General features: G+C 37.3%; 2 protein-coding genes across 6 annotated transcripts; both read left to right on the top strand.

The window, feature by feature from the left end:
- The first annotated feature begins 5,870 nt into the window (after positions 1–5,870).
- Positions 5,871–11,479, top strand: LOC142549031 (uncharacterized). Of its 5 annotated transcripts, none has more exons than XM_075657762.1 (4): positions 5,871–6,043; positions 9,371–9,437; positions 9,930–10,979; positions 11,075–11,479. In XM_075657762.1, exons 3-4 carry the CDS (start codon positions 9,942–9,944, stop codon positions 11,201–11,203), a joined length of 1,167 nt encoding a protein of 388 aa, XP_075513877.1. In that variant the 5' UTR covers positions 5,871–6,043; positions 9,371–9,437; positions 9,930–9,941; the 3' UTR covers positions 11,204–11,479. The 5 variants fall into 5 exon arrangements, with proteins under 5 accessions (XP_075513877.1, XP_075513873.1, XP_075513875.1 ...); XM_075657758.1 differs by lacking the exon at positions 9,371–9,437 and adding an exon at positions 9,140–9,205; XM_075657760.1 differs by lacking the exon at positions 9,371–9,437 and having other exon boundaries at positions 5,872–6,043.
- Positions 11,480–12,480: 1,001 nt separating this feature from the next.
- LOC142549030 (protein FATTY ACID EXPORT 5-like) lies at positions 12,481–14,556 on the top strand. The gene is made up of 3 exons (XM_075657757.1): positions 12,481–12,818; positions 13,363–13,450; positions 14,337–14,556. The coding sequence occupies exons 1-3, from the start codon at positions 12,620–12,622 to the stop codon at positions 14,407–14,409; spliced, it is 360 nt and encodes a 119-aa protein (XP_075513872.1). The 5' UTR covers positions 12,481–12,619; the 3' UTR covers positions 14,410–14,556.
- Positions 14,557–15,635: the final 1,079 nt, after the last annotated feature.

Below are 15,635 nucleotides of genomic sequence, written 5' to 3'. Positions count from 1 at the left end.
TGGAAGGAGATATGGATGTTGAGGCAGCAGGTAGAAAGCCGAGCGCCGGTACCCAAGAGAGGAAGTCCTTTTTCATTGGTCATCTTGGAAGAAGGACTTCCTCCAAATTTCTGACAGTCAAACGTGGGAGAATATGACGGACATACTGACCCTGAAGAATACTTGGAGAGATTTGAGAATGCGGCTCTGTTGCACCAATATTCGGATGGAGTCAGGTGCAGGGTGTTTCTGAGCACGTTGGTGAGGTCAGCCCAACAGTGGTTTAACATCTTGCAGCCCAACTCTATACGTTCTTTTGAGGACTTCTCAGCTGCCTTCTTGCACCGATTTGCTAGCAGCAAGAGGCACCGGAAAAATTATTTGAGCATGTTCGTGATGAAACAACAAGAGAATGAAATTTTGCGAGAATTTGTCCAGCGTTTCAACAATGCAGCACTGGAAATACCAGCGGTTACCCCTTACATCATGATAAGTGCCTTCACACAAGGACTGAGGGGAGGAGAGTTTTTCAAGTCGCTGGTCAAGAAGCCTCCGTCGAGCTATGATGATCTATTGGCTCGAGCTGAGAAATATGTAAACTTGGAAGATGCCCAACGGTACAGAAGGATGGAGAACCGGCCCGAAGGAAGTAAAGTTGAGGGAGCGGAAAAAAGAGGAAGGAAAAGAGGTGCGGGGGAAAGAGAGGAGGACAGAACTAGAAGTAGATGACAATTCTCATCAAATGTTCCCCTGGATAGGAGTCGTGACGAGGTGATGCAGGTGAGGGAGCCCGCGGGGAGGTGGGAGAAGTCACGAAGGGTTGAGTGCAGTGCTAGATTGCCTTCGCGGGACAGACGAGAAGGATCCGCATCCGGGAGTCGACTGAGGTCTCGCCCGTCCCCTAGACGTGGTCAAGGCCCTCCATGGATAGATCAGGGGGTTTGGGAGCAGAGAGGGGAAGGTCGAGGTCAAGATATCCTTCAGGAGCCCGTCGAGCCGAAGAGGGGAACAAATGAGGATAACCACCCTACGAGAGGAATGATTCATATGATCTCGGGCGGTGCTACTGATGGAGACTCTGGGCGAGCTCGGAAAGCACATGGGAGAAGGTTGGAGAACTTTGAGATATCTAGGGGTGCAGACTTACCACAAGACCCCATCATCAGCTTTGGGTCGGAAGACCTCCGAGGCGTTGTGACTCCACATAACGATGCATTGGTGGTGACGGCCACCATTGCCAATTATGATGTGGTAATGATATTTATTGATAATAGAAGCTCTGTGAACGTCTTGTTCAAAAGCACGTTGGATCAAATGAAGGTGGAAGGATTTGAGTTTGACCCGGTCTCCACCCTGCTGTATGGGTTTGCAGGACACGCCATCCCGCCTTTGGATCAGATTGTGCTTCCCCTATCCTTGGGGACTGATCCTCGGCGGGTAACAAAAATGATAGCGTTCACCGTGGTGGATATCCTTTCAGCGTATAATGGAATTCTAGGATGGCCAGCCCTGAAGGCTTTCAGAGCCATAGCTTCCACTTATCATCAGAAGCTTAAGTTTCCTGTGGGAAAAGGAGTTGGAGTCTTGTGCGGGGACAAAAAAATCGCGCGTCGGTGTTATGAAGGGGTAGTGAGCGAGGAGGGAAAAAGAGTGCGTGTGGAGCTTAACATGATTAGGAAAGGAAGAAGCGGGTAACTTTGTCCTGTGGAGTTACAAGAAGAGCAGAGATGAAAGTCGGAGAATGCGCCGGGCAAGGCTCTAAATAGGCTCGGGAACGCTTACCACCTTAGAGAATATTAATCTTGACTTGAATTTTGCTGTATTTCGTTTCTGGATTTATCTTATGTTATCAGTTGAACTTTAATAAAACCAAGTTCTTATATTAAATTTGTGGATGTTGTTGTATTGTGAGGATGAAATGAATTAAATTTTCATGCTAAGGCATCGCCTAGCAGATGAGCAGAGTTTGGGAGAAGAAAAAATCTATTTTTCTTCTAAGGCATCCCCTAGCAGAGGAGCAGAGTGGAGGAGGAGAATTAAATTTTCCTGCTAAGGCATCGCCTAGTAGATGAGCAGAGTTTGGCCGGAGAAAAATTAAATTTTTCTGCTAAGGCGTCGCCTAGTAGAGGAGCAGAGTGGAGGAGAAGAATTTTATTTTCCTGCTAAGGCATCGCCTAGCAGAAGAGCAGAGTTAGGGAGGAGAATTAAATTTTATTTTTCCTACTAAGGCACCGCCTAGTAGAGGAGCAGAGTTGGGGAGGAGAAAAATTCTATTTTCCTGCTAAGGCATCGCCTAGTAGAGTGAGGAAGGAGAAAAATTTTATTTTCCTGCTAAGGCATCGCCTAGCAGAGGAGCAGAGTTGGGGAGGAGAAAAATTTTATTTTCTAGGAGCAGAGTTTGGGAGGAGAAAAATGTTATTTTCCTACTATGGCGTCGCCTAACAGAGGAGTCAGAGGGAAAAGAATTTTTATTTTCCTGCTAAGGCGTCGTCTAGCAGAGGAGTTAGAGTGTGAGGGTGGAGAATTTTTATTTTCCTGCTAAGACCCGGCTTAGCAGAGGAGTTGGGAGATGATGAGGTGAGAGTTTGATTTTTCCTGCTATGGTTCGGCTTAGCAGAGGAGTTACGAGATGATGAGGTGAGAGTTTTATTTTCCCGCTAAGGCATCGCCTAGCAGTGGAATTAGAGGGTGAGGAGGTTGAAGTTTTATTTTTCCTGCTAAAGACTACTCTAGCAGAGGAGTCAAGGGTACGGGGAAATGAGAATTATTTTCCTTCAAAAGCTTTGTAGAGGACCTTGAAGATGGGGGCTACGAGGGAATACCGTGTTAGAAAAATATATTTGGTTTTTCGATAACGAACAACGTTTGCCGCTGCGAAAATTACGGGGATCGACCTGCCCGGTCAGGTCGTGGGGGTTTGGGGGCAACGCCCCCAAAAGCTTTTCAGAAAGCACACAATCATTCGTAATAAAATTCTCCAAGTGATGGGCGAGCGCTCGAGTGGCGAGCGTGGCGGTGGTGGTTGGGCGAGCAAGAGATTGTTCTTGGGCGAGCACAAGAGCTGGTAGGGGCGAGGCGAGAGAGCTTTGGGCGAGAGGAGCTTTGGGCGAGCTTGGCGAGAAGTGGCGAGGTGGTTGGCGTATGGGCGAGGGGAGAGGTTGTGGGAGAGGCTGGACCGCGGGCGAGCGTGCGAAGGCGCAGGAGAGTAGGCGAGAAGGGGCGAGGGTTTGTGCGTGGGGACAAGGGAGGTGCGCTGGCAAACGCGCAGTGGCGAGCCGAGGAGGCGAGGGTGCTCGGCGGGACGAGCGAGGCTGGGCTCGGCGAGGTGGCGTATGGGCCAGGACTTGCGCAAGGCGAGGGCGAAAGGCAAGGTGCTAGGCTCGGCGAGGTGGTGTATGGGCGAGGACCTGCGCGAGGGCGAGGGCTTGCTGGTGTTGGGCTGGCGAGGCGACGCCACTGTTATGGGCGAGTGTGTGCAGGCTTGCAGGGCGAGGCGAGGGTGGGGCTGTGCTAGGTGAGGGGCGTGCACGGCGAGGGGCAGTCAGGGCGAGGTGGCAAGGGCTGTCTAGGGGGCGAGGGACAGGGTTGGCAGGCGGGCGCAGGCGAGGTGCTGCGCAAGGTGGGCGTGCGAGCGAGAGGCATGGGAGGCGAAGGCGAGGTGGCGAGGGTGGCTGTTGGTAAGATGGTGTATGGGCGAGGGTGAGAGGCAAGGGCTTGGCAGGTAGGTGCATGCTAGTGATGTGTAGGCATGGGCGAGATGGTCTGGAGCTGAGGATGAATGGGAGAAATGAGAATGAAGCAAGAAGATTACCCTTATTTATAGGGGAGGTCTATATCAGGTCTAGCTCTTCAGAGGAGGAATTTTATTTAAGTTGTTTCCAAATCTTTGGAGACTGACGAACGGCAAGGAGAAAATGCACAACTCACATGTTGTAAACCGATGATAACGCAACTAATCGAACTTTGAACCTACGATTCAGTTCGACTCGGGAGGGGGAGACTGATTATACCCCATAGATGTGCCCACTACCCCTGGCCCATCCCTAGCCCAAGTGGAAGACAGGCTCCATCAAGGGCCCATGTATTCTCCTATAAATATCAGGTTTGAGTGTTCAGTTGATTCATTCACTATATTGTTTTCAGCAGCACCCATAGCTACTCCTCTCATATATCATCAGTCTCTGACTTGAGCGTCGGAGGGGCTACGCCAGAACACCCTCCTGGCCTCCTCCTAACTATTTTATTTGTGATTTCAGGCTCATGGTAATTTCAAAACCTGTGTGTGGACTAGTGACACTTGCTGGAATCGGTCCCTAAATTTTTCGTGAGTATCAAACACAGAAAATCTAATAATTCTTTTGTCAAAAAAAAAAAAAAAACTGCTAATTCCAAATAATTATTTAAAAAAAAATGAGAAAACAACATCGAAAGAAGACTATACCACATCCGGATAATAAAAAATTTATATTATTATTTAATTTTATAATAGATGAGAAGGATGACTATCACACATAGCAAAAAAAAAATATTATATCACATTAAAAAAATTATTATAAAGCAAAATAAATTTAAAAATAACAAAAAAATATCATGATTAAATATTTAATTATAAAAATATATTAAAAATTTATCTGTAGTGGTCTCGATTTTACTACAATCTTAATTTTTTTGAATAGAAAATACTTAGCGCCAAAAAATATTAAAAACAAAAATTAATTATATTAATATAAATTATGTACATGACTACCAATATGTATTATTTTATGGTTTCACTAAACTAATACTCTTTAATATTTTCCATAATATTGGGAGTTCTTATTAATTTATCCATTCATTAAATTATTTGAGATAATTAAAAATTAATTAATGAATTTGGTAGAAACTAGTCCTAAGTTGCAATTAATATATAATTTATTGTATAGCGGTAAAAGAAAACATTATTTAAATAAATAAAACAGAGCATCCAAGAATTTTAGGATATATGGTACATTCATTGGCTTGCACATGCAATAAATTAAATACATTCATTGGATCCATTTGATTCCGCCGGTGCATCGTCTGGTATTTCAATTATTGCTTCATCTTCTAATTTATTATTATATATACAAATAAATAAATAGTTCCTTTATATATATATACACACACTATCGGGTAGAATGGACATAATTTACCAAAAACTATAACTGATAATGACATGTATCTATAATATTTTAAAGAGTAGGTCTCCTGTGAGACGGTCTCACGAATCTTTATGTGTGAGACATGTCAACTCTACCGATATTTTCAATAAAAATAATACTCTTAGCATAAAAAGTAATACTTTTTCAGGATGACCCAAAAAAGAGATCTGTCTCACAAAATACGATCCATGAGACCGTTTTACACAAGTTTTTATCTATTTTAAATTTTATGACATCTTAAATTCCACATTTCGACAATGGCCAACCAGCAAAAGAAATTATTTCATCCCAACAAAACTTAAAAAAATAAAATTCCGAGCAATAAAATGTAGTTCGTTTATTCAATAAAATTAATTAATCAAAATACAACTTCTTTAATCGGTAATTTAATGTAATTGTAACAAAATTTAAAAACAAATAACTCAAACTTCATAGAAAAAAATAAATAAACTTAGCTTAAATATTTAGGAATATATATTTTTACTTCTCCAAAATTAAAATTATAATCCATTTATTTATTTGTTTAATTTAAACTGGGCTGGGCTACCGAAATATTTTCAATTCGGCTAATCTGTTACGAAGCCCATTTTTTATATAGTTGGGCCAGATGAAAATTAAACCCGGCTCATTGAAGACACGTTTCACATTACAATACGTCTGTGCTTTAGTCCTGTCACGGTCAGGTCGTAATAAGCCGAGCTCCAAAGAAAGCTTTGTTCATTATGCTCGTAATAAAAAAATAATCTTCTGCCAAATTATAATTAATACTCTCTAAGCCCCCAAAAACTTTGAATTCAATCCCTCGCTAGGGTTTAACGGGCAGAATTTCATTCTGGATTTCAGATTTTTCAGTCAGAAGAAATAATTCCAAATGCTGCTCAGAGGTACTGCCATTTCACCAGCCTGCATAATTTATTTTGTTCAAAATTGGTTTCTTTTAATTTTTTTTTTTGCACAACAATATTTTATCAGTTGTATGAAATTTCGTTGTTTTACACGGGTAATAATTTTTCTGTTCTGCGAAATTTTTTATCAGATGTGGTCGACGTTGCTGGTTTAGTTTAGTTGATTTAATTTTTTTTGTTTCTTATTGATTTTAGTTGTTGCATGGTTTTGTGAGATTTTTTCTGGTTTGCTTTTGTGTGAAGATGGCTAATTGTAAAATGGAAAGAGTGGATTTTGATGCTTATAACTATTATAGAGTTGACGTGTAATTTTAGAGTCTTGTTACTTTTTTTAGTGTCTGATTCGTTTGATTATTTCTTTTTAATGCTTTATCAGTTTTATTTATTGCAATGAGGTGCAAATACTAATGCAATGTGGATATTAGTTTAATTGTGAATCGTGAATTTGCAAATCGCTGCTTCATATCCATTGACATTTTCTAATTAACGAAGGTTAAGTTTGATGACACAATTTGATATAAGTTACAGTCTCTTACATGGTATCATCATATAGTAAAATGATATTAAATCAGGTGAAAAAGCACAATTGCTTGGCATATTCTAGTTTAATTGTTCAGCCGCATGTGCACCTGGTCCTGGTGCAACTCGAACTTGGGATCTAAGTTTGGAATATCATTTGCTTTGCCATTTGGCTAATTAATTGATATTTATTTTGAAACGCACGAGCGAAAATGTTGGAAACAGGCTGAATTTCCCGGCATGTGTCAATGACTCAATCCGATTGGATAAATTGTTTACATCGAGTCCCTTCCCTTCTAATGTTTCAGAATTCTGGAAGCTAATCTATATGCTTTGCTACTACCCTTCGGTTGTTGTCCTGTTACTCACAATCATATTCTATTAAATATCAATGTTTATAAGTTAAAATGAAAGTGAAATATTGTTCAAAAATGAAATTTGCAATATCAATAGCAAGTTTTAATAAACCACCTCATTTTTTTTACTTGTCACAAGCTTTCCAGGTCCACTGGATGAATTATCTCAAATCCATTGCAAGATTCCCAAAATCTAATCGAGATTTTATCAAATATAATATGGATTTTCGTAAGTGTTTCATGGAAATATGCAAAATGACTTAAGTTTGGTATTAACGGATGTGTCCATTGAGTTTCCGTTTTCTTGTTAAGGACGACTTTTTATTGTTTTATTTTTCTGTACTAATTTTTGTTTTTTTTTATCATTTTCTTTGTGTTTCTCAAAGCTAATTTACTTGCTTCAAAAATAATTCAATGACAAACTTTTTGTGTATTTAGCATGCACTAACAAAATAAATTGATAATAAAATAAAAAAAAAACACAACATTGAGCATCTGTTATTTTTTTAAGGACGGTAAAATACTATGTGGCTAAAAATTTGATATGGCACTCAACATCTGTTATTTGAGACGTCATCACATTAATTTTTCTTTTGACCTACTCATAATAGTAATTGTTTTCTAGTGTCAAAAGCATCTTTTATCGCTTGAGCTGGTGAAAAATTTAATTCAAAAGTCTGTCTCTTCCAGCTATAAACTTGTGTGCCCTCACTGTGATTTTGTCATTCTATTCATGGCAATATTTTCATAATCCTTGTTTCAGATCCCCAAATTTCTTCTATTAGTTTCTTTGATTTTACTTCCTATTCTCTCGAAGAAATATTTGTAGACGCTCGTCAAGGTATACTCTTCCATATTTATTTAATGTGCTGGTTTGCCTTCAGTTACTTGATTTGTTTAATTATAAGTTTTGTAAACTGTTCTATTCCATTACTAGAAACAGTTAGCAATGACTTTGAAAATCTGCCATATTTTGAGGACTGGGAGAGGTCGTTTACATCAATGTTTTACAATTTTGAAGTTTAAACATTGAAGTATGTATAATTGTATACTTTGGAGAGATGCTTATATCTATAATCTTTCTCCACCTTATGATAGATTATAAAAATAATGTTGATGCCTGATGGTGTGATGCTCTCAACCAGCCTTTGGAAAGGAGGATTTTAATTGGTGTTATTGGTCTTCTTCCATATCATTGTCTTCATATTGCATGCCCCATTACCCCCTTATTTTATCAGTTACTTAATCTTGTTAAAAGTGAGTCAGTGGTTAGATGATGACATGAATGGCACTCAGTGCTGGCACATAGCTGGATTTTTCAGAGCTTGTTCAATGTTGTTTTTTGGAAATAAATAATCTTTAATCATGCAGACTTAGTTGATTTATTAAGCTATATTATTAAGTGTTCAAATGAAAATAACTACGCAATGAATAAAACATAACACTAAATTGTTCAATCCCTCAGGTTAGAATTTAAGAAATAGTAGGTTAATATATTTATTAGCATCATACTCCACGTCTGAATAAGCTCGTTAACGATCCCTTTAAAACTCGAGTATTTCTCGCTATTGCAGATTACAGGAGCTATCTACATTTCTTACACTCAGGTTTATACATTTGATTTGGTGATTCTCGAAAAAATCATGGAGAGAAATTTAGGAAAAGTCTGGGGATTTTGTTCCATTATGAAATTAGGGAAGAGGCTTAAATTTATAATCTTTCTCATAAGAAAGAGTGAAAGAAAGTCATTCTCGTGCACTGTATTGGAATTGATCCATATCAAATATAGATGCATGTTGGATAATGAATGTCTGAGGGGTTGTAATTTCTAAATCCAAGCCAAGACTATAAATATAAATCCAAAACCTCATATTACTGATTAACATAACATTGTTGAGGCTATCTCGTTGGGAATTCATAGCAGTTTGCTCTTGGCTGTTCAAACTTTTGAATAAAATAAGCTACCTGAATGACCCAATTCCTTACTTGGCTGCAATTCTTGCCACCCCATGTTATAACATACTTAAGCGTAAAGTTTCATGATTCATTTTTCTCCTGTGCTGGTAGCAACACTTGTTTTAAAGCGCTTATTCATAAACTCATAAAACTATAGTTTTTTTAATCCTTTTGTTGACTCTATTATTTGCAGCTATTTGTTTAATAATGAACTTATTGATCTCAATGTTTTCTCCAAGACCAGCATCTGAAATGTCAACCACCAAATTCATAGTGAAGTCGAGAATGAGTATATTTTTTTGTTTTGATGGTATGTATGGTTACTTTATATATTCAAACATGATATTATATAAAAGAAGATTAAATAAAGTTGTTCACGTGAGTGCATGGAATTGCAATGGCTGGTAGGACTAACTCTTGATTACCAACACTTCAACCGAGCTGATATTGGGATTTATGTGTTTGGTATCTGCAGTCTCCTTGTACTCATTGTTTGGTATCAGTTTTTCTGCCGTATAAATCTGCTGAAGGGTCTAAATTGTGTAAGTATTTTTATTCTCTCCAACACGGCTGAAAGTGGAAAGTATGTCGATGAATATGAGAATTTCTAGGACCTTCTATAATAGAGGAAAAAAATCTAGACGAAATTAATGCCAAGAGAGAATATACCTAAAATAAGTTTCTAGGAGCACCATATTAAGGAAGAAAGATTGAGATAATAACCTCGTTTAACATAACGTTCAGTCTTTAAGTTGAGCATATGAATTTCTTGCCCTGAAGAAGTATGACAAGAATTAATTATGTGATAAATTTCATGGTACCAAAGTGCCTAAACACGGTTCCATATTAATATATCCTTTGGTTATTTAAGTTATGTTTGTTGGTTGTTATCATCATTAATCATGAAAGAATGCACAAATTGTTATTTTCTTACCTACAATCAAGTGTTTCTTTACGTTTGGGGCCTGACCGCTAGCTATTACTTAAAGAATTTTCTTTATTTGAATTGACTAGGAAATAAATAAACTTTGCAGCTATTTCCCAAAATGAATCAACTTAATCAAGGGGAGAGCTCTGCTGGCCCTTCAGTCCTTCCTGCCAAGCGGAAACGTGGTCGTCCACGTAAAGATCCCAGTTCAAAGCATGCTAAAGCTGCTCACACACCACCTGGTTTTGTAGGAACGAAAGAATACCTTTCTCAGAGAGCTGATCAAACCAATGGAGTTGATATAATGGTTGGCCAGCCAGTGACTGGCGTTGTTGAGGCTACATTTGATGCTGGTTATTTGCTTACTGTTCGAATTGGTAACTCAGATACAAATTTAAGGGGTGTTGTTTTCAAACCTGGACATGTTATTCCGGTCACAGCAGCTAACGATGTGGCCCCGCATATGAAAATGATCAGGAGAAATGAAGTCCGCATGCCTACTGAAAAACGAGGTTGGTCACGGCGCGAGAAACTTCCTATTCAACCAGGTGCCATAGTTCCTTTAAAACACAAATATTCATCGCCAAAAATTGCTCCTCGTGTTCCTCCAGTCGATGTGAAAGGCACTGTGGTTCCTATTTTACTTCAACCCGGCAATTTTTCGAATGAGATATCACCTTCCGATCAAATACCTTTAAACACACCCCAATCTGGTCACATGTTGGAATTTGGAGACAATGATGTGCATATGGTTGAACCTTTAGCCATGTTACCACCGGATCGATCTATACCAGTTAGCCAGATGTTCATGGCCACAACGCCTCATCACAGCCACCAAGTTTCCATAGTTAGTGAGCAGATTAACACCAGTTCTGTTAAAGAAAGTGCCCCCAGCGTCTATGACAGCGGACTAGAAAAAGGTGACCAACCAATGAAATCAATAGATACCGATACATCAGGCTCTTCGCAAACATCGGATACTCAGACGGAGAACAGTAAGGAAACATCAAATTGCTTATCAGAGGATTTAGATGGCATTTCAAAACAAGACTTGGGAAATACCATTGATCCCTTTTCATCTGAGTCCTTACAAAATGTGTCTGGTGCAAAACCTTTTTTCGATTACGAAACCGGGAAGATGACGGAGCTTTTAAAGGTAAGAAGAAACCTTAACTTATGCAAATATATTTGTTTAACACAATAGAAGTGGTGATTTCTCGCGTCTTTCTTTGATTACATAACCTGCTCTAGACTGTACAGGAAAATATGAAAGAGAACGAGGTGCACATTGCAGAAGAACCAATTTCCATACCTGAGATTGAGTTTCCAGAAACTTATGCCGCTGAAATGGATTTAGAAAACAAAACAATCATTCCATGATCGGAAATCTTTCTGATCGTACAGCAACAAATATGTGTTTGAACGAGTAGAGCGGCATTCTGGACAGCTGAATGAGTATGTTTACTTTTCTCGTGGTTCATATATCGGCGAACATGTGGGAACCCTTCTCACTAGCAAAAGGATTTAGGAGTATGCTCTGTTTATCTGCAGTCAAAAGCAATTTAATGTTTACTTACATTGTAGGTGCACTTTGCTGAGACTTTGTTGTCATGAAATCCGGTTCTTACTTTTATTATGTTTTTCAGATTGTCCTCATTTCGTTTTCTTGCTTAGTATGCTTCATTTATTAATACTCTTGTTACATGTTTTCGCGTTGTGATTATTTGTCAATCGAGCATTCTTGAGGAGAGGCAGATTCAATAGATGATGAGTAGAATAGTCGGGGCTCATAAATTTTCAAAGATTCAACATTTATATTTAATTTCTTTAAATATAAACTTTGGTTTTCTAAATATCTTATGATTAATTTGTAAGTCTGCCCCTGGATTTGCAAAACATGCTGCCGAGTCGCCTCAATCGATTGGTCTAATCACATCATATTGTTTGTTTGGCTTATCGATCTTGTGCTACTTTTAAATAGGGTAATTTCAACTCCCATTTCATGTATTTGACAATTACTTCCCTTTGACGTGTTATTATTTGTACACCCGATTAGGGTGGTAAATAAATGCATATTTCTTTTATTATTTTGGATGGAAGTTGGGTGAAGGGGGGAAAAAGAAGAATGTATTTTTGAGATTGTTTTTTTGGCTCATTGGGTCAAATTAAGCCAATGAATCATATGCACTGGCGAAGAAGTGTTGTTGATAAATCTAGCTTATACATTTTAAATGAAGAAGACTATACTAATAATTCATCACTTATAAAACTTTAAACCAAAATACTGGTTATCATTCACATATTTGATGCCCAATAATATCTTAGACAAGCTTAGTAGCAACTAAATTCCTATGAAAATTTCATTGTGTCAACTTCTATATGAACAAATTAGGGAAAATTTATGAGTAGGTCTCTTGTGAGACGATCTCACGAATCTTTATCTGTGAGACGGGTCAACCTTATCAATATTCACAATAAAAAGTAATACTCTTAGGCTATGTTTGATAGTCATGATAGAAAATTTAGTCAAGGTTTTTTTTTTAAATTGAACTCTTCGAATATATTTTAAATATGGAAGTATTTTTTTTTAAAAAAAATGGTTGATCGAGATTAAAATAAAAAATACACTAAAAAAATTATGGTCAACGGAGTTGATAGCATGAACAAATTGACCGACTCAACAAGGAAGCCGTCACCATTGAAACTTTCAAAATCTTCCTTCATTTCCTCCATCTTTTAAATTTGATCCCAAAAATTTGGAAAACCCTAAAATTCTCAGAAACCCAGTTCAGAAAAATGCTGGATTTTTGCTTCACGATCCCGTATGGGCTACTTTTGGTGGTAGGTGGCGTAATTGGATACGCGAAGAAAGGCAGCACTGCGTCGCTGGCTGGTGGCGCCGGCACCGGTTTGCTGCTCGTCGTCGCCGGCTTTCTCAGCCTCCAAGCCTACCACAAGCGCAAAAATTCCTACTTTGCGTTGATTCTGGAGACGGGTATGCTTCTTTCTAATCGATACTTATTTTATTTATTTTAGATCAAAAATAAAATTGGTATGTGAATTGAATTTAAGTGAAATATTGAAACGAGGATAAATAATTAATTATTATATGTATGGATTTAATTATTTTCAATAATTTATGAATCCATTTGATAATTGTACTATTAATGTATCGTAATCATAATTAACCATAATATAATTGCCAACTCGATAATTAACAATAGTTTATGTACTAATCTGATTCTAATTTCAAATTAAGAAAATATGTATCAAAGTCATTTTCCATTGTTCTACGAATCTGATAACAAATTAAGGGCCTCATATTAAAATGAATGGACTTAAATTTGGAATCTCTTCATGGTCCAACTTTGAGAAATATCCCTTTTTTGATATGAAGTCTTCTTGTCACCATATTGAAAATGCTTAATTAACCAGGAAATAAATATTGATATTTGTCATTTTTTGAGTTCAATCTTTGTATCATACTTGTGGTTTTGCATTGCATAGTGATTCATTCATTTTGACGTTTCTTGGAACAGCTATTGCTGCCTTGCTAACGTGGGTTATGACCCAGAGGTATCTGCAAACTTCAAAGATAATGCCGGCTGGTATGGTTGCTGGGATCAGGTGAAGTAAACTCAAATGTGCAGTTGCAACTTGTATTGATTTGAAAATCTTTGTGCATATTGTTAGTGTAATTGAGTTTCACAAAATAGCGTCTATGATTATCTGAGCTAGTTTATAGATGAACTCGAAGAGGCTGAGTGTTATGTCAGCCCATTCCCTTTCTAAGAAAGTGATTCCTAAGTTGATGAGCCGGTTGGTGAGAAACTGGACTTAACCAAGTATTTCTTATGTGGCAGACATCGGGGGCTATGTTTTATATTAAAATATATACTCGATTACAAGAAAAAATTTTATTGGGTAAATCGCCCTTGCTAGCCAGCCTTGGAAGTTGGCTGTCTCTTGTTGCTTTATAATTTGCAATGGCATGCCTACATTGTTGAGTTGATTTATTCATGGTATTCTGGATGTTTATGTTTCTTGGCTCACTGATACCCAACGTAGAGAGAGTGGTGTGCGTTAAAAATAGATTAAAGCTCACACACCTAATGACCTTAGCAATTCTTAGCTGGATAATTTCTAGTTATAGTCTTCCGTTATGGCTGCCCCTCGACTTGCAGTGCAATTCTCATTTACCCGATTACTATGGATGGAAATGCATTTGTAAATATTTAGAACTCTTTTCCTATCCAAACTATTGGGACGAGACCCTGTTCTGTTCTCAAACCTTATTATAGTTCAACCCTACTCTCATTTCCTTTAGAATGTGCCGAAGTATCGCCTCCACTAGATACCATTTGCACCGTTCTTTCTTTATCGTTCTACAGAATGGGTCAACCCTCGCCTCTCGCATTTGTCTTTGCAACTTATCTGCTGCTAATATACAGTAGAAAACATCTCGATTCAACTAGACAAGCAGAATTGTTAACCATTGGTTTCTTGTTTGCAGTTTTCTCATGACTGGATTTTATCTTTACAAGATTGCAAATGGTGGCAACCATATCCCTCCGAAATCTGACTGATTCTACCCATAAGTTAGTCCCATACAATTTCGTACTGTATGTATCCATTCAGACATGTTGGAATTTTGGCTTTGGACTCACGATAATTTGATGAGATGTATTGTATTTATACAAGCACGAGAACTATGATTATTGCAGTTTCTACCATGTAATGGTTATTATAACAATTATCAAATTAAATGAAATTAATATTTTGGAATTGATAAGCTAAAGTAAATCAGACATGCTAAAGCTGATTTCTTTTGCTGAAACTGCGAGTCGGATCTGTTGAGTAATAGCTTAAAAAAGTAATATGGAGAGAGTGGCAATATTTATTTGAAACAAGTGACAATATTTTTATTATTTATGATTATAATCGGCTAGTCTTGGGGTATTTTAATAAAATATTTCAAAAATAAAAAAGTTTGTTTTAAAAATATAACAATTCTATTAAATTCATGGAACTATAATATTTTTTTTAAAAAAAAATTGGCCAATATTGAGGTTAATATGATGTTTTATTAAAAATGCCACCAGGTTATATTTAGGCATATTTTTAGGAAATTGAATTTTTTTTTTTTGAAAATGAATATGTGAGAGTTTGAAATATAACTTTTACACAATTTTTTTAAAATTTATGACATTTCTCAATAAAAAAATATAACGAGGCCATTTTTTTTTTTTTGGTAAAAAAGAGGGAGATTGCGACAATGTGGAATAAGATCCTGTATTTTAAATATTAAAATCTCTAGTTTGAATTAACCTTATATAATTCCTTAATATTTAAAATATGATTTTAATTAATATTTTATTCTTAATTATTAGAAATCAACTGTATGTTTTATCAATCAAAAAGTATAAAAAAAAATAGACGAATCATAATTGATATTCAAGAAACTCAAACTAGTAAAAAAAAAATCATTCAGATCGAGCTCAAATTCCCAAGAATATCTTTAGTCGAGCTCGCTTGAGTACTAAGTGTAGGAGTTTTTTTCAACAAAATCATGTTTCTACACATCTATGAACATGATAAACAATATGTAGAAGCAGATTGAGCGTTACCTCGAGCCATCGAATAAGTTGTAAATTTTCAGTTTTCGTTCGATTGAAGCATTCTAAGCTCTCCAACTCTCTGTAGATGGTGTATTTTTGTTCTTATGATGTGTGCGTTTAGGGACCTCAATCGCTGGTATTTCTAGGCTTCTCATACCATCAATGAGTGATTGCAAGAGCTTGATTGTCAAAAA

Source organism: Primulina tabacum, chromosome 6 (genome assembly GCF_025594145.1).
Source record: "Primulina tabacum isolate GXHZ01 chromosome 6, ASM2559414v2, whole genome shotgun sequence".
Lineage (NCBI taxonomy): Eukaryota > Viridiplantae > Streptophyta > Magnoliopsida > Lamiales > Gesneriaceae > Primulina > Primulina tabacum.
This window is presented reverse-complemented; position numbering and strand designations above follow the sequence as displayed.

Bases quoted from the DNA above. Each gene is read 5' to 3' on its own strand.
- LOC142549030 (XM_075657757.1), top strand. From the start codon at position 12,620: ATGCTGGATTTTTGCTTCACGATCCCGTATGGGCTACTTTTGGTGGTA. The intron at 12,819-13,362 runs GTATGCTTCTTT...TTCTTGGAACAG, and splicing joins TGCGTTGATTCTGGAGACGG to CTATTGCTGCCTTGCTAACG. The intron at 13,451-14,336 runs GTGAAGTAAACT...TCTTGTTTGCAG, and splicing joins GGTATGGTTGCTGGGATCAG to TTTTCTCATGACTGGATTTT.
- LOC142549031 (XM_075657758.1), top strand. The intron at 10,980-11,074 runs GTAAGAAGAAAC...AACCTGCTCTAG, and splicing joins AGATGACGGAGCTTTTAAAG to ACTGTACAGGAAAATATGAA.